General features: G+C 57.0%; 1 protein-coding gene across 20 annotated transcripts in view; it reads left to right on the plus strand.

Moving 5' to 3' along the window:
• The window catches only part of MYO18A (myosin XVIIIA), a 93,123-nt gene that overhangs the window by 66,078 nt on the left and 8,578 nt on the right, over positions 1-18,467 (plus strand). For 14 of the 20 annotated variants that reach the window (XM_045836499.1, XM_045836500.1, XM_045836506.1 and 11 more), the window contains 19 exons: positions 2,117-2,245; positions 2,923-3,066; positions 3,454-3,543; positions 3,682-3,801; positions 4,030-4,141; positions 4,576-4,703; positions 5,023-5,177; positions 6,885-7,008; positions 7,086-7,286; positions 7,859-7,969; positions 8,486-8,590; positions 8,898-9,044; positions 9,384-9,497; positions 10,866-10,982; positions 11,179-11,262; positions 11,691-11,828; positions 13,828-14,013; positions 14,403-14,542; positions 15,350-15,394. In XM_045836499.1, the coding sequence (XP_045692455.1) occupies positions 2,117-2,245; positions 2,923-3,066; positions 3,454-3,543; positions 3,682-3,801; positions 4,030-4,141; positions 4,576-4,703; positions 5,023-5,177; positions 6,885-7,008; positions 7,086-7,286; positions 7,859-7,969; positions 8,486-8,590; positions 8,898-9,044; positions 9,384-9,497; positions 10,866-10,982; positions 11,179-11,262; positions 11,691-11,828; positions 13,828-14,013; positions 14,403-14,542; positions 15,350-15,394 (2,390 nt within the window). The remainder of the gene's footprint in view (positions 1-2,116; positions 2,246-2,922; positions 3,067-3,453; positions 3,544-3,681; positions 3,802-4,029; positions 4,142-4,575; positions 4,704-5,022; positions 5,178-6,884; positions 7,009-7,085; positions 7,287-7,858; positions 7,970-8,485; positions 8,591-8,897; positions 9,045-9,383; positions 9,498-10,865; positions 10,983-11,178; positions 11,263-11,690; positions 11,829-13,827; positions 14,014-14,402; positions 14,543-15,349; positions 15,395-18,467) is intronic. The other 6 variants (XM_045836505.1, XM_045836515.1, XM_045836511.1 and 3 more) reach the window with 1 other exon arrangement.

Here is an 18,467-nt window from a genome sequence, read left to right on the forward strand (position 1 = left end):
CCTGGTTTCCGTGGTCCTTTTGGCCCCGGCAGTCCCTGATGGTCTCTATCGTTCTTTTTCTTTCCTTGGCCTCTGTGTCTTCTGCCTCCCACCCTCTTTCCATGTTGTTTTCTGGTTTTGGTTTCTGCTCTCTGGCTCACCTCTTTCCTCTCTCTCCCTTTCCCGAACTGTCTCCAAGCTCAGCTTCTTCCCTGGGAAGCCTACGGTCAAAAGTTTCATTCTAGCCTCTTGGTCCCTCCTAAGTGGGCTCCTGTCCCTCTGGCAGGCTGAGCTGCTGCTGGCTGGCACTGGGATGGCACCGCCTCCAAGGCATGTCTTGGGCAGGAGAGGGCCTGTACAAGCTGGTCCTCTTCCAGGCTGCCGTCTCAGTCCCTCCGCACCATCCCTGTGCCGGGCTGCGGCAGCCGAGTGCCAGGGCCTGTCCTGCTCAGGGCAGAATCGGGTGCAGGTGGATGGATGTTTGCTCGCATCTGGTTTGGGACAGAAGTGTCAGGACCTCTCGGCTGTAGTTGGCGCTGGAGGGTGAGTGAGGATTCCCTGTTTATGCCATCACTTTGAAGGGAGAGGGTCTCAGTCGGAGCCTACAGGACCTTGAGGGTTTAGGCAAGGAGTCTGGGGATCTGAGAGCCACCTATGTTTGTATGGATGGGTATGTTGGGAGGAGGTGGCCCTGAGCCTTCCCCTCATACTCAGAAGGACTCTGAACTCCACAAACATACAGCTATTCAAGACAGGTTTGAGGCTCGCTGCCCTGGCCTCTGGATCACCCCTTTTCTCCTTGTGTGTTTCTGGGCCATTATCTGGCCCCACCTAGCATCTCATGCTTCTGCCCTAGTCAGATGACTGTGCCTGCTGACAGCCAACACAGGGGACTTGGGTAGTCCCTAGGCCCTGGCAGGAACACAGCCTCACACATTGTGGGAAATCGAGGCTCAGGTAGGACACAGGACCTGTGGGAGATCCTCACGCTCAGCCTCCAGTGTGGGATGTGGGAAAGCGTCATAGAAGACTGAGCTGGCTTTCTCCCAGGACAGCCTCAGGGGACTAGGTTTCCTCGGAGTTGCCAGAGGCAAAGCTTTCTCAGCAGAAAGTGTAGGCCCATCCCCCACGTTTCCCCTAAAGGGAGGCCTGGGGATACTGTACCTAATGGTTTTAAGTGTTTCCCATGGAGTTCACATCTTCTCTTTGCCCCACAAAAGGGAATATGTGTGCTGAGCAAGGCAGAGGTGGGCGTGTATCTAGGTGTCCCTTTGTCCTCTCTAAGGAGACCAGAGCCTTTTCTACCTATTCCCCTCCCTTCTTCCTCTCTCAATACAACACTTACCCAGCTCCAGCTCAGAGCACCAAAGAGTGAGAAGATAGGCTGAGTGTGGGGGTGTCCAGCTGGTTCCTCTCACATCTGCCCTCTAGCCCCCAAACCTGTATGGCAGGTCCCTCGACTGGGCCAGCCTCCACCCACCACACTGGCTGCTTCTTGAGATGAAACCCGGGTGTGTGGGTGGGGGAGGGTGTTGGCACATGAAAGAGGAGATGTCTGAGATGAAGCTGAGCTGGAAGGTCCAGGGAAGGGGCTCCCTACCCCTTCCCCACCCCCTCTCTGCACACCGCTTCCTGGACCTTTTTCTTCTCACACACATACCACCCTCCACTTCTCCTGATCTCGGCAGCTGGATGCCACAGGCAGCTGGAGCAGGTGGCCCGGGCTGTGGTGGGCACAGGGGGCGTGGGTGGTGTCGAGGGCAGTCCTGGGGGAAGAAGCCACTGTTGGTGTGGCAGAGGGGTGTCCTCTCCCCGTTTGAGCGATGGTGCTCCACTGCCTTCTCATCCCTGTGCCTTCCTCTGACCTCCCTCTCCTCTCCTCTCTCTCTGAAGGTAGATTTCCCACCTACCCCTCTCCCTCCGAAACCTCCCCGGTCCCCAGCTGGCCCCACTCCTTCAGCCTTCCTGGGGCCTGTTCTTGTTCCTTCCTTCCTGTCTTGGACACTTGGATTTTCAGGCTCTGTCCAGGCCAAGGGCCACACTCCTGGGCCTGCCGGTGTCCTGAGCCAGCTTCTGGTGTCCTCAGCCTGGCTGCCCCTCTCAGTCTCCTGCCCTCATGCAGCCTGCTTCTCCACAGGTGTTCTTCCGGGCAGGCACGTTGGCGCGGCTGGAGGAGCAGCGGGATGAGCAAACCAGCAGGAACCTGACCCTGTTCCAGGCGGCCTGCAGGGGCTACCTGGCCCGCCAGCAATTCAAGAAGAAAAAGGTGCTTCAGAGACATCCCCATCCCACTTCCCAGCCTAGGCTGAGGTCCTGGGCTGGGGTGGGGTCTCCAGGGAACATGCAGGGGCAGGAAGCTGGTCTTGGGGCTGTGAGTTATTCTCTGGGGGAGAAGAGATAGGGATCTCCCAAGGCCACCGTGCCCTGGGCCAGGCTGGGAAGTGGGCAGCGCCTCTGCCCCAGTGAGAGTGCGGGCGTGTCCAGCGATGGGACCGTGTGGCCTGGTCCAAGGGTTGGGGTGGGTGGGAGATCAGGGCCCAGACAAAGGTGGGCTGTGGATTGTGGGCTGCTCCATGAAGATTAAGGAGCTGTGTCAGCGGCTCCTTTTCTTATTAGCAAGTCCATAAAACAGCCAGCACTGCCGCCTCTTGTGTTTCAGCAAGATTAGGTTTTATAGCATATCCAGGCCAGGGTGCCGGAAATAATCAGGCAGCAAATAAAGCAGATGAAATTATTCCTAATGACGGTGGCGTGGTTAGTGCCCAGTGCTGTGCTCCCAGGGCCACGCTCTCTGTGGCCCACTCTCCGGGGAGTGGAGGGAAGCGGGGGGCAAAGGGTGGCCGTAGGCAGTGTTTGACTCCAGGTCAGGTGATCCAGTGGGAAGGATCCTGCCCGGGCCTGGGACTGAGAGCCCTACTGTGCGCCACCCCCACCCCGACTTAGATCCAGGACCTGGCCATCCGCTGTGTGCAGAAGAACATCAAGAAGAACAAAGGGGTGAAGGACTGGCCCTGGTGGAAGCTCTTTACCACCGTGCGGCCCCTCATTGAGGTGCAGCTGTCCGAGGAGCAGATCCGGAGCAGAGACGTACGTAACAGCCCCAGGAGGGTCAGGTCACCGGGAGGAAAAAGACTGGTTCATCCATGTGGGCAAGAGTCTTACCAGCTTTTCTTGGGCTCCCAAGTGCTTCTTTGTTTAGTCCAGAGTGCCGGTGTCCTTGGACCATGCCTATCAAATAGAAGGCATCCCTCTGGGGTGCTGGCCTGGCCCCTGGGGAGCCTCATAGGATAAAATCTTGGGCATCCTCAGCATGTGGAGAAGGGTGTAGGGATGGGAGCCCTGGAAGGCAGTGGCGTCCTGTTTCCTGGTGTTCTGGCCCAGGGTTTACCGGCTTTTTTAGCCCAAGGGTGCAGATCCCGGGCCCCAACCTCTCACAGAGCCTCTGCTCACTTTGCCCTCCTTACTGCACCCTAGGAGGAGATCCAGCAGCTGCGGAGCAAACTTGAGAAGGTGGAGAAGGAGCGGAATGAGCTGCGGCTCAGCAGTGACCGGCTGGAGAGCCGGGTGAGTGACTCCCAGCACCAGACAGACTGGCCCACCTCCACAGGGAGTCTGGGCCTAGGGGGCCCCTCAACCCCCACGGCGTTCCTGCTGAGCAAAGCAGGCATTTCAACTGGTGGCATCTCCCTCCCCCCACACCAGATCTCAGAGCTGACATCGGAGCTGACAGATGAACGTAACACGGGAGAGTCCGCCTCCCAGCTGCTGGACGCGGAGACCGCAGAGAGACTCCGAGCCGAGAAGGAGATGAAGGAGCTGCAGGTGAGGGCAGGGCCGGGGTGAAGGCAGCCATGCTAGCGGCTGCCACACTGTAGTGCCATCTGCTCCCCAAGGACAGGTGGCTTCTTCGCCACTAGCCCAGCACCCCTGTCTGCCCTGGGTAAGCATGTGACCATGGTCTCTGGGGTTCGGGGGTGTGGGGGGTGTGGGTCTCTGGGGGGTGCTGAGAGACGGGGTGGAATGGCACACCTCCCAACCCCTCTCCTGCAGACCCAGTATGACGCACTGAAGAAGCAAATGGAGGTGATGGAAGTGGAGGTGATGGAGGCCCGTCTCATCCGGGCAGCCGAGATCAACGGAGAAGTGGATGATGATGACACCGGTGGGTCTGGGGCTGGAGGGGCTCAGTAGTGGCACTCTCTGAGGCCCACCCCTGGGTAGCCACACCCCTTGTTCAAGCCTGTCTCCTTTGTATAAGTCTATTATGAGGCTACAGTGAAATAAATGGAAAGTAGAGGTGTCAGATGCAGGGGAGTATCATGGAGAGCTATAACAACTTTGATAATGGCAATGGTTGAGGGCCATGGGCTAGCAGTTCCTGGGAAGATGACAGCACGTAGCCACCTCCCCCTCTCTAGTCTTTTCCCAGCTGTTGGCTCCTCCCAGCTTGGGAGGAAGCCATCACTCCCGAGACCTTTCTGAGTCCCTCTGGCTGACTCCACCTGCTGCCTCTCCCTGCCCTGCCCTTCTTCCCCTCTGCCCTTTCTTGGGGACTCTCAGAAGCTCAGTCCTCCCTGTCTGCCCCCAACCCCCCAGGTGGTGAGTGGCGCCTGAAGTATGAGCGAGCTGTGCGGGAGGTGGACTTCACCAAGAAGCGGCTCCAGCAGGAGTTTGAGGACAAGCTGGAGGTGGAGCAGCAGAACAAGAGGCAGCTGGAGCGGCGGGTGAGTCTGCTGGGAGCAGTGGAGGCCCATGCCCAGGTTGGGCTGGGAGAGGCTCGGAGCCACATACAGGCCTAGTGAATGGCCAGAAGCAGACAGGCCCCGGGAGCAGTAGGGGAGGGTTGGCCTGTTAGCCTCTCCGTGCGGGCCATAGCCAAGGCGAAACCGCTATTATAGTGTCTTCATTTTCTGAACGTCCCTGACTTCATCCCTCATCCCTGGGTTTCCTCCTCACTTACTTATCTCCTTCTCCTCACTTTCTCTGCCAACGCTTCTGGGCCTCTCAATGGCTGATAACCCTGCACCCCATCTCGACCCCTAGCTCGGGGACCTGCAGGCAGATAGTGATGAGAGCCAGCGGGCTCTGCAGCAACTTAAGAAGAAGTGCCAGCGGCTGACGGCTGAGCTGCAGGACACCAAACTGCACCTGGAGGGCCAGCAGGTCCGCAACCACGAGCTAGAGAAGAAGCAGAGGAGGTGGGTGGGCCCCCTGCCCTGGGTGCAGGAGACCTCCTAGAGCAGCCCCAGACAGGGCTCCCTGCCTCCCCCTCCAGGGAGGAAAGAAGGGAGGACCTGAATTTGGCCAGAGGCCTTGCCTGCAAGGTCACGCCTCCTAGAATGCGAATGGGTCTTACTCCCGACCTCTGAGGAGCACTCAGACCCCACCCCCACTGACGGCCTGCTCAGGCCTCTGCTCTCAGGTATGCTCCCCCTCAGGGTTCCTGTCGCCCTGCCTGGGCCCAGGAAGGACAGGCACTGACCAGGCCCCCGTGCAGGAGCCCTTGCACCGTGGCCCTGCCCCTCCAGCGCACCCAGCTCCCCAGCTCCCCCTCGCCCCGGCTGCACAAACACCCTCTCCTGACTAATGTCGTTAAACTACCGTGCCACTTCCATCTCATTATGGTAATGACACAAGGGGGGGTGCCTTACAGGAGCAAATCCAATCTAAATTAATTTCCCTGGCTGGGGACGGGATTGGGACGCCTTTATTAGCAACACTGAGGAGCCCACACACCCTGGAACAGCAGGGTGCCCCAGGGAGTGGGAACAGCACCCAGCTCTCCTGTGCAGGGGTGGGGTTCTCAGGGGCAGCCCCGTGCCCCATGATCCCGGAGGTGAGAATGGCAAAGCCCGTCCTTCCAATGACCCCAGTTTACCCTCGGCCTCCTGGGCTGGGCTGATGCTTTGCTGAGAGGGAGAGGAAATGAGGTCTTAAATTTCTCCCTCCCAGCGCCATGACTCTCTGCTTCCCTAGTTCTTACTTTACCCCCACCCTCCCCTTTACCTAGAGACGGGCACCCTTCGCAGGAACCCCCTTCTGAGCACCCCGATGATGTGCCAGCTTGGCCTAGTTACCATCTTGCCGCACTCCCCACTGGGCAACTTATTAGGTTTCAGCTGCCTGGAGTTTTCTTACCTTTTTTTTTTTTTTTTTGACATGGGATTGGGGTAGGGGAAGCTGTTCAGTTTTCTTCAGGAACCTGATGAGCTATTCAGGGAAGGCGTTAGGAATTTCAGCAATTTGCTCCTTACTTAAAGTCACTGGGCAGGGAAGGGAAGGCTGGGAAGTGGAGGAGTAAAGAAAGAGGCCCCCACCCGTGGACTGGGCCCTTGCCCGTTGAAGCTCAGGGCCAGTGGGCACCGTGGGGCAGTTGGCTTCCAGCCCAGTGTAGGGTGTTCTGGTGGTGACACAGGTACTGCAGGGGCAGGGGACCTGGCCAAAGGCTAGTGCTGAGAGGTGGGAGCAGGGGCCACGCTGAACTGTGGAAAGTAAGTTAGACGAGGCAGGATGTCCATTTCTACCACCTCGGTGCCCTCTCTGCACTCACCCTGGGCTCGCATTCCTGAAATGAAGTGAAAAAGGCTGAGACCGAACACGTGAGCAGAAGATGTTCATCTCCTCCTCTTGGCCCTCCTTCTGTGGGTGCTCTCAGGCCCACCTGTTGAAAGGGCCCCTTGGACCCTCTCGATGAAATGCCCCCCCATCCCAGACTAGGTTGCTGAGCAGGGCCTCGATGCCTTGACCTGTCACCCCTGAATGTCGACTCACCCCAGCTGCCTGAGTACCCCCTCTGCCTGTGTCCCATCTGCATCTGTGGCATCATTTCCTGGCAGCCTGTGGGTGCTGGAGACCCAGATCCTTCCCTTGTCTGATGGAGTCATGCCGGCCATGCTCCTCCACAGGTTTGACAGCGAGCTCTCCCAGGCACATGAGGAGGCCCAGCGGGAGAAGCTGCAGCGGGAGAAGCTGCAGCGGGAGAAGGATATGCTCCTCGCCGAGGCTTTCAGCCTGAAACAGCAGCTAGAGGTGCGTGGGGCTGCCCACTGTCCACACCCCGTCCCCTTCACAGGCAGGGGCCAGCCTCATCTTCTCTTTCTCTCCAGGAGAAAGATATGGACATTACAGGATTCACCCAGAAAGTCATCTCACTGGAGGCTGAGCTCCAAGACATTTCCTCCCAAGAGTCCAAGGATGAAGCCTCTCTGGCCAAGGTCAAAAAACAGCTCCGGGACTTGGAGGCCAAGGTCAAGGATCAGGAAGAGGAGCTAGATGAGCAGGCGGGGACCATCCAGATGCTGGAACAGGTGCTGGAGGGCTTGGCTAAGGGAGGCACCACTGTCCCCGCAGCTAACCTGGGGCATGGGCCAGAGGAGGGCAAGATCTCAAATTCAGTCAATTGTTCATTCATTTGTTCCCTTATTCACAAAATGTTGAGCGAGCACCTGATCTCTGCCAGCCACGGTGTGAAGACAATTAAGCTACCGTGGTGCTTTCCACAAGAACAAACTTTGACTGAGCTCCAGTGGTAAGGGGCTCAGCATGCCTGGCAGCCAAAGGCCATGAGCCCACCCTGGCTGCCACTGAGCCACTGGGTCAGGTCAGGGAGCTACAGCCCGGAAGCCAAATGGAAAAGCTACAGGGTTGTCCCTACCCCCAGCAGCCTTCTCTGGGCCTGTGCTAGATAGACACCTAGTAGGAAGTTCAGCTTCTTCCGAAAAGCTCACCGCCACAGGATCAAGGTGGAAGTAGAGGGAACCACTGGCAGAGGTGCTCCCGGCTCCTGCGTCTGGAGAGAGCCGCCCATCAGAGTGCAGGAGCGGGGGGGCCAGAGCGCCACTGCGAGAGGAACCCAGTCTCTACTCCCACCCACCGCCAGGCCAAGCTGCGACTGGAGATGGAGATGGAGCGGATGAGACAGACCCATTCTAAGGAGATGGAAAGTCGGGATGAGGAGGTAGAGGAGGCCCGGCAGTCGTGTCAGAAGAAGGTAAGGCAACGGGCACTCACCCGTCCAGTGTAAATGCCGGTTCCCCATCGCTGCTTTAAAGTAAGGGGATCTGTTTCCCTGCCTCAGCCACGCCACCTTGCGTTGCCATTCTGAACCAGGAGTCTCCATGTCTCCACTCCTGGCATTAGCTGGGATGTGTGCTCTCGGGAACTACAGAGGAACTCTGGCTCTTACGGGACCAATGCTCTCTGCTTTCTGTGCCAGCCGGCAGCCCGCCCTGTGCCACCCCGTGCAGCCAGCCAGCCGGGGCCCATGGGGTCTGCCCACCCTGGAACGAGGGCTTGGGGTCACTGTGCATGCCCTGTCATCTCTCTTCTCCCTCCCAGGCTGCTTTGAAACCCTAGGAACTTCAAATTCAGGGTCTGGTCCCTTTGGGGTCACCCGTGCTCAGCCCTGCCCCACTGTTTTCCCGGGGCGGGGAGACCCAGAAGGGAAGGGGAACGGCTGGCTCTGGTCACTGAAGGGACTGATGGGGCTGTCCCCACGGTTCTGCAGTTGAAACAGATGGAAGTGCAGCTTGAGGAAGAATATGAGGACAAGCAGAAGGTGCTGCGAGAGAAGCGGGAACTGGAGAGTAAGCTCACCACACTCAGCGACCAGGTGAGTGGAGACTGCGGGCAGGGGCCTGGCCAGCTGCCTGCCCCGCCCCAACTTAAGGATGGGACTCTTAGGTGTGGAAAGCTAGGAACATACAGGGGAAGGGGGCGTGGTGCTGGGCTCTGTGGAGCCCACTGTCACCTCTTGTGGAATCGGGTGATAACCACACATCGTACACCCAGGCTTTCCCCATTGTCTGGCATGATGCTGGCACTTCCACTGCCGTAGCTCATTAGGGAGACTCCTAGAGTGAGAGCAGAGGGAGGCCCTGTGAGGAAGCCCAGGGCCCCAGCTTCTGGTGTCCACCCAGGTGAGCCAGCGGGACTTCGAGTCAGAGAAGCGGCTCCGGAAGGACCTGAAGCGCACCAAGGCCCTGCTGGCAGATGCCCAGATCATGCTGGACCACCTGAAGAACAACGCACCCAGCAAGAGGGAGATCGCCCAGCTGAAGAACCAGGTATCTGCTGAGAGGACGGGGTTGGCTCCCGGGCAGCTGAGCTTATTTTTTCAGTTTCCTTTCTCACCCTCTTGTCCCTCTCAGTGGTTCTTGAGTCCGTACAAAGGAAGGTGACGGGAAAGCGGGGAGAAGGCTCTTGTAGCAAGCACAGTCCCCAAGGCCTCTGCATGATGTGCCCAGCCCTGGGGTGCTGTGGGTGGGCCCCGGGGTACTGTGAGTGGGTGAAGAGGAGAGGGAGAGCACCTGGGCTCCGTCTGCCCTGGGATCACCCTGCGCAGCCCTCCTGCCCCCAGGGAATGTCTGACATCTCTCCCTGGTGGGGGGTGGCTCTGTGTCCAGCTGGAGGAGTCAGAGTTCACCTGTGCAGCAGCCGTAAAAGCACGCAAAGCAATGGAGGTGGAGATCGAAGACCTGCACCTGCAGATTGATGACATCGCCAAAGCCAAGACAGCGGTGAGGCACCCGCCGTGCAGGGCTGGGCTAAGGGAAAATACAGCTGTGACAGTAGCTGCCTTCACTCCAAACAGGGGCCCCCTCCGGTCCAGGTCCCTTCACACCAGGGTTTTCTGCAGGGAGAGCAGGCCTCCCTCCTCTGTCCCTCCCACTCATGGCAGAGGCCCGGGGAGGGGGCGAGGTGGAGGAGGGAGCCAGCAAAGGCCCATCTCCCTGTTTAACCACCTGCCTGTGGGAGCTTGGCCGCAGGCCCCAACACCATAAATAAAAGCAGCTAATGGGGCTGAGGGACATAAGCAGGTGCCTAGAGATTAGAAAAAGCACAGATAAGGGGATGGGATGGCTCGTTTCCCTCCCCTTCCCCTGGCCGGCCCACTGACAAGCCCAAGAGGCAGCTAATTAGCACTCTCATTTAATGCCTCCCTTTTAATTCCCCACCTCTCCCACGGCCCATCCATAGCCATAGCCCTAGCTGGCTGAGAACTCATTACTAGGATGTGGCCACTGGCACCGGCACCGGCACCGGCACCGGTACCATCTCAGGCAGGGAATGGGGCAGGAGACAAGGCGGGCCTTGGCTCGGGCTCCATGACCCCGTAGCTAGCCACCCGGCTACTGACACCGGTCCCGCAGGCTTGATTTATCCCCCTGACATTTGTGCTCCTCAGCAGTTTTCAGGTGAGTAATTCAAATTCTTTAATTGTGTTAAAAAAGGCTGTTATAAAATTACCATTTTATTTAAATCTGAGTTAATAAATTTCTTGGCAGAGGCTTCCCTAGCTCCCCACAGCCTGGTAACAAGATGGATGGGGCAGAGAAGGAGCCAACGCAGTCATTTTGGTTTGGAATTACAGGCTAATAGATTCATTCATTTCCTGAAGCTGCTGTTGGCTGTCTCTTCCCCTCCCCCCAGGAGTGGACTGGCTGTGGCACCTGGATGGCCAGCCGGGGATCAGGCAGTCCCCAGGGAAGCCAGACCCCATGCCAAAAGAGCTCCACAGATTTGAGAGTCCTTCCTGGGGCCTGAAGGGGGCTGAGGGTGTGAAGGTTGGGGCCTAGACGGCTGGTGCCAGGACAATGGGTCACTTGTTCTGGGCAGACCTTTTCTGCCTTTTCATTAGCCTCCAAAGAGCTGCTAGAAAGGAGCTGTCATTTAGCCCAGGGTCTGGTCTGTGCTGCAGAGATGGCCCTTCCCTCAGCTCCCTGGCCCGGAGCAGGACGGGCAGCTCCCTGACGGTACTCGTCCTGGAACCCGCTCCAGCAGGTGGACCTGGCCTCATTATCCCCCCTCCCATTGGAGGTGACAGGGGGAAGGTTCGGGCTCACGCCAGGCCTGAGGCCCTCTGATCTGTCTTTATTTCTGTCCAGCTGGAGGAGCAGCTGAGCCGCCTTCAGCGTGAGAAGAACGAGATCCAGAACCGGCTGGAGGAGGATCAGGAGGACATGAATGAGTTGATGAAGAAGCACAAGGCAGCTGTGGCTCAGGTACCCTGCCCAGGAGTGCCCGCCACGCCCTGTGCCACAGACACTGCCCTCTTGTCCTCCCCAGAGGTCCCCAGCGCAGCAGCCACTTCTTTGGAGAGGTGTCAGTGCCTACAGTCCCTAGCTCTCAGGGTAGGGTGGAGCAGGGTGGGTTTGAGGTTTACAGGGAATCCTGCTTCAGCATTCACTCCTTTCCCAGGCTTCCCGAGACCTGGCCCAGATGAATGACCTCCAAGCTCAGCTAGAAGAAGCCAACAAGGAGAAGCAAGAGCTCCAGGAGAAGGTGGGAACCAGGGTCTCCCTTGGTAGAGAGAGGGTGCCGGGATCACCATGCATGGGGATGCATCCCCAAGCTCACAGCTTAGCAAGCCCTTCTCTCTGCCGTCAGTAATCCACAGAGCAGCGTCGAGTGCAGAGAGCTAGGCTTAGAGCCATGTCACCATAGCAGACATTTTGGCTTCAGCTGCCACGTTTCACATTTCTGTTCCCTCTCTGGTCCTTAGCTTTCTCCTTTCCCTCCAAAGGACTAAATGTGTGCCAGCGCTGGGCCAGGTGGGGAATGCCTCTGGCTCTCTGCCCCACTCTTCTGCCTCCCCTGTGCATCCCTCCCTCCCTCAGCCTTCTGGTCACCATGGTGATCTTGCCAGCCCCAGGCTCTGCCCTCTCCCTTCTGCGCTCAGTTCTTTCCTCTCTTCCTGCTTCCACCCCCAGCTACAAGCCCTCCAGAGCCAAGTGGAGTTCCTAGAACAGTCCATGGTGGACAAGTCCTTGGTGAGCAGGCAGGAAGCTAAGATCCGAGAGCTGGAGACACGCCTGGAGTTTGAAAGGACTCAAGTGAAGCGGCTGGAGGTGGGTGCACACGTCTCCTGGTCCACAGTGACCAGGGCAGAGCTGCCTTTGCAGCTAGAGCCACACATGCTGAGCAGGGCCGGGCAGGCCAGCGGATGCTTCTCAGAGGCGTCTGCCAAGCTGCCAGGCCAGCTGACGGGGCGGTGCCTTCTCCCCTGCCCGCCTGGCCTGTTCTCTGGGCACCACGGAGCCTGCCTGCTTTACATTCTGTCTCCGTGCTTACTTTCTGCCAAGGGACCAGAGCAGCTTAGCTTTTCGTCTTCATATTTTCCTCCACCATGAGCTCCCCCCGCAGGTCCGCCTCACTCGCTCTCTGGCAGGGTCATAAATATGCAGTGAATGGCGCCACTTCTATGAGGCTGAAGTCTGTTCTCTCATCTCACTGCTGTCTCTTTCTCTCCCTTCCCTTTTCTATTCCCTTTTTTCCTCATTTCTTCCCACCCTTCTCATCTCCACTTTTTCACCCTCTGTCATTTTTCTTTGTTTTTGTCCCATTCTTCTCTTTGCATTTTCCCTCTCCCGAATCTTACTCTTCTCTCTTACCCTCTCCCTGTTTCTTCCTCCCCCCACCCCCGCCATTCCTCCTCTCCCTCTACTTTTCATTCTCTTCCCTTCAACCCTTCTCCTTTTTCTGCTCACCCCTTCTCGTTTTCTCTCTCCTTCCTCTCGGCTGTAATCTCTACACTCCAAATTCTGTTCCGTGTCCTGAAGCCTGCACGCTCCAGCTCCCTCACTTTCTGGCAGAGCAGACGGGACGAAAGAGGCAGGCAGCATTCTCTCTCTGGGCTTCCGCCCCTCTCACCCTAATTTTTTAAGTCCTCCTCCTTCTCGAGCCTGTGGACGTGTGTCTGAGCACCGACAGCTCTTCAGGAGAACTGTGTTCGCAGGTGCAAGTGCTGAGGAACATTCCGTCCACCTTCTATCAACCCCTCATCGGCGGGGCAAGCACTAGGGTAGGGGTGGAAGCAGGGGACTGTGGAGCTGGCTGCGGGCACCCAAGGGCATTATACCCTTGACCTAGGAAGAGAACATGGCTGAACCTCCCAAGATAGAGTCCCAGTCTTCAGGAGAGCTAGGGAGAATCAGAAGTTAATAATAGTTCATGTTCTACCTTCATAATAGTTTGATCTCCATTTTACATACAGGAAGGGCTAAGTGAAGTCACAGCGCTTTCATGGGGCAGAAGAGGCCATTGGTCCACTGGACACAGGACAGACCTACTTTACTTGTCTCCTTTTCTTGTGGGTCCCAGTCCCTTTCCTCAGCTCTCTTTCACTGTCCCTTCTGCTCCCAGATTATGAAACCCAAGTGGCCCCTAGAGATCACGCAGCCTAGCACTGTGATCGCAGAGACACAGAGATGGAGGGCTCTGAGAGGCAGAGACCCGGGGGGAAGTCAGGGTGGAAACGAAGTCCTTCCCTCACCCTCCACCCCACTCTCCAGGTCACTTCTCGCTCAGCACCCTGTGGCCCAGCAGGAAACAGTGTGTTCAAGTTTCTGGGGGAAGAGAGACTCATCAGGCTTAGACGGATGGCTCCGTGCTGGGAATCCGATGGCTCCTTAGTCTCCCCCTCACCTGGGAACTCTCAGTAAAGCCGTTTACCTCCGAGCTCAGGATCCAGCTTTTGGAACTGCCAGGTTCAGGGTGGCTGAGGGAAGTCTGCGCTCATGGAGGCCCTGCACACGGTGTCCATGTGGACAGTCCCAGACTGTGGCCAGACGTCGGTAGTTACAACGCTGACACTAGCACCTTCCGTATTCCAGGGCGCCTTCACACAGCATACCTGATTCGGTCCTTAAAAGACCCTCGGGGGACTAGGTGTCATTCTCCCCGTTTGCAGCAAGGCAAAGGAAGCTGCCCCAGAGGGCTTTAGTTTCTTGCCCACATACCAGTGCATGCTGGTGCCAGAGATGGACCCCAAGCCTCCTGACTCCAGAGTTCTGCCCCAGCCTTCTCTCTGCCTGGCTGATGGGCCCCTCTTCCTGCCTCCCTGTCTAGAGCCTGGCCAGCCGGCTCAAGGAAAACATGGAGAAGCTGACTGAGGAGCGGGACCAGCGCATAGCAGCTGAGAACCGGGAGAAAGAGCAGAACAAGAGGCTGCAGCGGCAGCTCCGGGACACCAAGGAGGAGATGGGCGAGCTGGCCAGGAAGGAGGCTGAGGCCAGCCGCAAGAAGCACGAACTGGTAATGCACCCCACCCTGGGCCCCAAGCTGGCAGCCCTCTGAGTAGCTGCTCAGCACACACCTGACCCCTGGGCTGGTGGGGAGTGGGCCACAAAGAAACCGTGATTTAGAGAATTGTAGGAAAGAAGACAGTTCAGGAAGCCCTGGGGGCAGGTCAGGGGCCAAGGGTGGTCTTGGAGTCTTCAATAGGCCAGACCAGGCCCAACAGCCCAGCAACACCAGAGCAGAAATAACAACAACAACAATAATAACAACAATAATAAAGCTCTGTGGGCTTGCACCCCTGTAGCTCCTGCCTGGCTGGTAGGGACTGGAAGTAGGCTTTCTCGGGGACAGCTGGATAGGAGACTAGTCCACCTGTGACCTGGACTACCCATCCCATCTCCTAGGAAATGGATCTGGAGAGTCTGGAGGCCGCTAACCAGAGCCTGCAGGCTGACCTGAAGCTGGCCTTCAAGCGCATCGGGGACCTGCAGGCCGCCATTGAGGATGAGATGGAGAGCGATGAAAATGAGGACCTTATCAACAGGTAAGAGGGGCCCCTAGGGCTGCTCAGACAGCACAGAGACCCTTTTGATGGAACTCTGGCCCAGGCCACCAGGAAGAACAGCTACAACCTCTGTCTCCCTGTCACCAAGCCACCAGCCTCCCTCCCCTTGCTGTCAGAACCCAGCATGGCCCTGTCCTGCCGCAGCTGAGGGCAGGCCAGGTGCTGCCTGGCTGAGACTCCGCCCCTCCTCCTCCCGGTCCTCCCTGCTCAGGCCTGCCCCGAACCTGGCTGTCCAGCTCTGCCTCTTCGAGATGAGTTATTCCCTCACTTAGCTGCATTTCCTGTGGTGCCTGCCCTACTCTGGAGACAGCAGAGATTTAAGGGCCGAGGTGCCTTGTTACCATGCCAGAGACTTTCTCTCATAAAACCCACCCAAGGAATGGTTTAGGAGAGAGAGATTTGTAGTCTCAGGCTGAGGAGGAAGTCATGAGGCAGGCAGCCTGGCAGGCAGAGGCGTGGGGGTGGACAGGCCCTGGAGAAGCTCCCAGCACAGCCCTGAGCAGACTCCCCAGAGCTGCCCCCTGTCCTGTGTGAGCCCAGGGCCCCATCCCACAGGCCAGTCCCAGGGAGCCTGCTCCTTCGGGTCAGGGGAACGTTGCCAGGGGCAGCCCGGAGCTGTCTCTGAGGACAGCGCTCTCGCTCGTCCTGCCTTCTGCTCTCAGTCAGCCAGAGCCGTCTCCTCCTGAGGAAAGAGGGGTCCTCAGCCGAGGGGCCCACTTTGGTTTGCCCATTGATTTCTCTGTCTTTTTCTGGCTCCCCTGCCCACCATTCTCTTTCTGTTTCCAGTTTGCAGGACATGGTGACAAAGTATCAGAAAAGAAAAAATAAACCGTGAGGACTGGAGCGCATGCGCTCTCTGCCTCGCCTCGTGTGGTGTCTAACCGCCCTAACAGTGGCCTCGCACTGGCCCGATGCATGGCGCATGGCAACACGCAGCCTCTCGCATCTCCTCTGAACTAGGCTCTCACACTAACACTGCTGACTCCGTCCTGAGGGAGGGCAGGGCAACAGGCGGGGCCCTGCCTCAGAGCCAGAGGGCAGGCCACAGCTGCATTCCCCCAGGAAGGTTCCGGCTGGCGGGTAGGACAGGGGCTCCATGGTCAAGGAGAACTCAGTCTCAGTTGGTAGTGCCCACAGTCTGCCTTCCTGGGCCCCAGCCCACTCCTTCCTCCGAAACCAAGTGTGGCTGACCTCTCCAGCCTATTGCTCTGGGGAAACGTCTGTTTGGGGTGGATTTGTTCACATCCTTGGGATCCTCTGGAGCCCGAGCTGCCTGCAAGAAGTGGGTATGTTTCATTTTGAAAGGTCTGCCACCTTCTTTTGGCAGACAAGGGTAGGAAGCGAGGGGCATCTAGCAGTCACTTGTTTGGAGAAAGCATTCAGGCAGCTAATCACGGGCTGCTCTGCCGTGGCTGGGGAAGGGAATGCAGCCAGATGTGTTTACTTTACTCCCTGCGGGCACCTTGGGCAGAGGAACAAGGCCCCCAGCCTTGTGCTGGTGCTGTCTGTCAGGTGGCAGGAAGCCCAGGAAATCCGCCCCTCCTCCTTTTCTTCTGTCAGGTGGGAGCCGGACAGTGGATGCAGATGTGCGGGCCTCCAGGCGGCCCCTGGTGATCCTCCATCAAGTTCGATAGGGCCGTTTTGGGGAGGTTGTTTTTTTAGCATGGCATTGGGTTTCCTCCCCCACTCTCTCTTGCCTGGCAGGCCTCCTGCCCTGGCCAGGATGGGCTGGCGGCAGCGCAAAGGACTCTGTGAGAGCTAATGATAAATGTAATAGTGTGTAACAGTGATAGAGGGCCGCTGGAGCCCGGTTGTCACACACAATTAATATCCCCCGCCGTTCTGTCTCCGTTTGTTTGTTCCCTCGCGATTCGGCTCCCAGTTAACTAATAGCACATGAGCCTGGACATAAATTGTATTTGACACAAGGTTTAATTCCAACCATTTAAAATTTCAACTGCCCCCTGAGCCTACCTGCCCCTAGAGTTTGTTTACGGGCTTGGTTATTTAAGGAAAAGAACCCAAACATCATCTATATGCTCAAAACTAAAGGGAAGGCGAGGGCAGGCAGGCCAGCTTCTCAACCTATTCATTGCTCTGAACGTAAGGAGGAAAATTCGTATTCTGGGCCCGTGACCGTCTGTCCCCTGTGTGTTCCGGTCCCACCATCCTGGGGCTGTAGCAGCTTTAAGGACTGATAAAATGCGCATTTAAGATCATATTCTAAATCATCGCCAGGCACAACACACGGGTGTGTACACACACACACCCCAGCGTGCACTCACGCAGGCGCATAAGGCCATGCAGTCCAAGCTGGGCTCCTGCTGATGACAAAGAGGCGACGTGGCTCCTTCCTCGGCAGCTCTGGGCCTCAGCTCCAAGTTATTGAACGAGCGTGCTAAGGCGGGCAGAAAAATAATGTTTCGATTTACTTAGAGATACAGTTGTTATTGCCATAACCTTAATGAAAGCAGTAAACAGCGCGGTATTAAGGGAGATTTATACAGAAATGCTTTTAACATGTAGACATAGATTTTGCCTTTCTAAAGGCAATCAATATGGTTATGAATGGCGGTGATAAATTACAGGCTCTGAAGCTGGAGAAGGAGGTTTTTTGCATGAATGTATAAATCAGGTGGTATTGGCATTCCATGGGGTCCTTGCACCATAGTAAATCTGCTGGGCTCGGATGGGCACAGGGCTCGCATTAGCGGTTTTGGGGCTGTCTGCTAAACTCCTATTTACCCGGGGCATCAGCCAGCCTCATCTTTGTTATAATTCTGTGTTTGACGGAAGCCCATAAAATATGCCTTTTATTCCCCGTACCACGAGTCATGCTCTCTCTCTCACAGTCCCCAGAACAAACCCTGGTGGTTTTGTGTGTGTGCGTACACATGCATGCGCACACACACAGGCCTGTGTGGCTATTTATTCAAGAACATAACTCAGGAACAGGGTTGCTCCTGTTGACACAGATGAAAGGAAATTTATATCAAGGAGAAATCCTAGCACATATGTAGCAGAGGAACATGGTGAGCAGACGTTTTGCAGAATTCTAGGAGCATTCTCACTCGGAAGCTGTCTCCAAGACCTCGCTGCTTTACGAGAGTTTGACTCTTGGGCTTTCCTGCAACTAGAGAGGGCTCAGTCCATCTTGGCCGAAAGGCGCACTGGAGGCTGTCCAGAGGACAGAAGAGGAGACTTAGTGTCAGAGCCCTTGTTTGGGACTTTCTGGGCCCGACTTGATCTCCAGGGCGCAATTCAAATTCTGAAGTTATTGCCAACTCCTTGGAAAATGCTGTCCTCTCTTTTTCCTTTCTGTTTCTCAAGAGCCAAGGCAATCACAGAATGGGTCTGGGATACAGCCTCGAGTGCCCAGGGTAGCATTGCCATCAGCTCAGGAGACTCCTGGTTCAAGCTAACTTAGAGTCCTAATATCTCTTCTCTTTTCTGCACCATGGCCAGCAGCCCTGCTCTTGCAGGGAAGGCATAGAAAATCACAGCAGCTACAGCCATGTGTGGGGGTGTGGGCAGAGGAGAAACAGCAGATAGGCCCCAGGGAGTAGCTGAAGGGCCCAGGACTCCTTTTTTAACCAAGAGCCATTTAGGGCTAATTGACGAATGAATGGTCTCCTTATCAATCTCTTTGGGTTGGTTTGCTGAACAGCAGCCTCTCACACAAAGTGGAATGGGAGGTGCCCTCACCCCAAGCTCCTCAGGGTGTTCTTGGTGGCTGTCACACAGTGTGGCCTGCTGAGTGGGGACAGGGTTCTTATGAATGGTGTGCTCTAGCTAACCTCTCCGTTCCCCCTGACTCACTGATTGACACGCATGCCACCCTGCATCCCGCCCCCACCCAAACCACACCTTCTGCCTCTTGGGCGCTCCCTGCTGGGCAGCAGGT

Source organism: Phyllostomus hastatus, unplaced genomic scaffold (assembly GCF_019186645.2).
Source record: "Phyllostomus hastatus isolate PE091 unplaced genomic scaffold, TTU_PhHast_1.1 phas_contig_210, whole genome shotgun sequence".
Taxonomy (NCBI): Eukaryota; Metazoa; Chordata; class Mammalia; order Chiroptera; family Phyllostomidae; genus Phyllostomus; species Phyllostomus hastatus.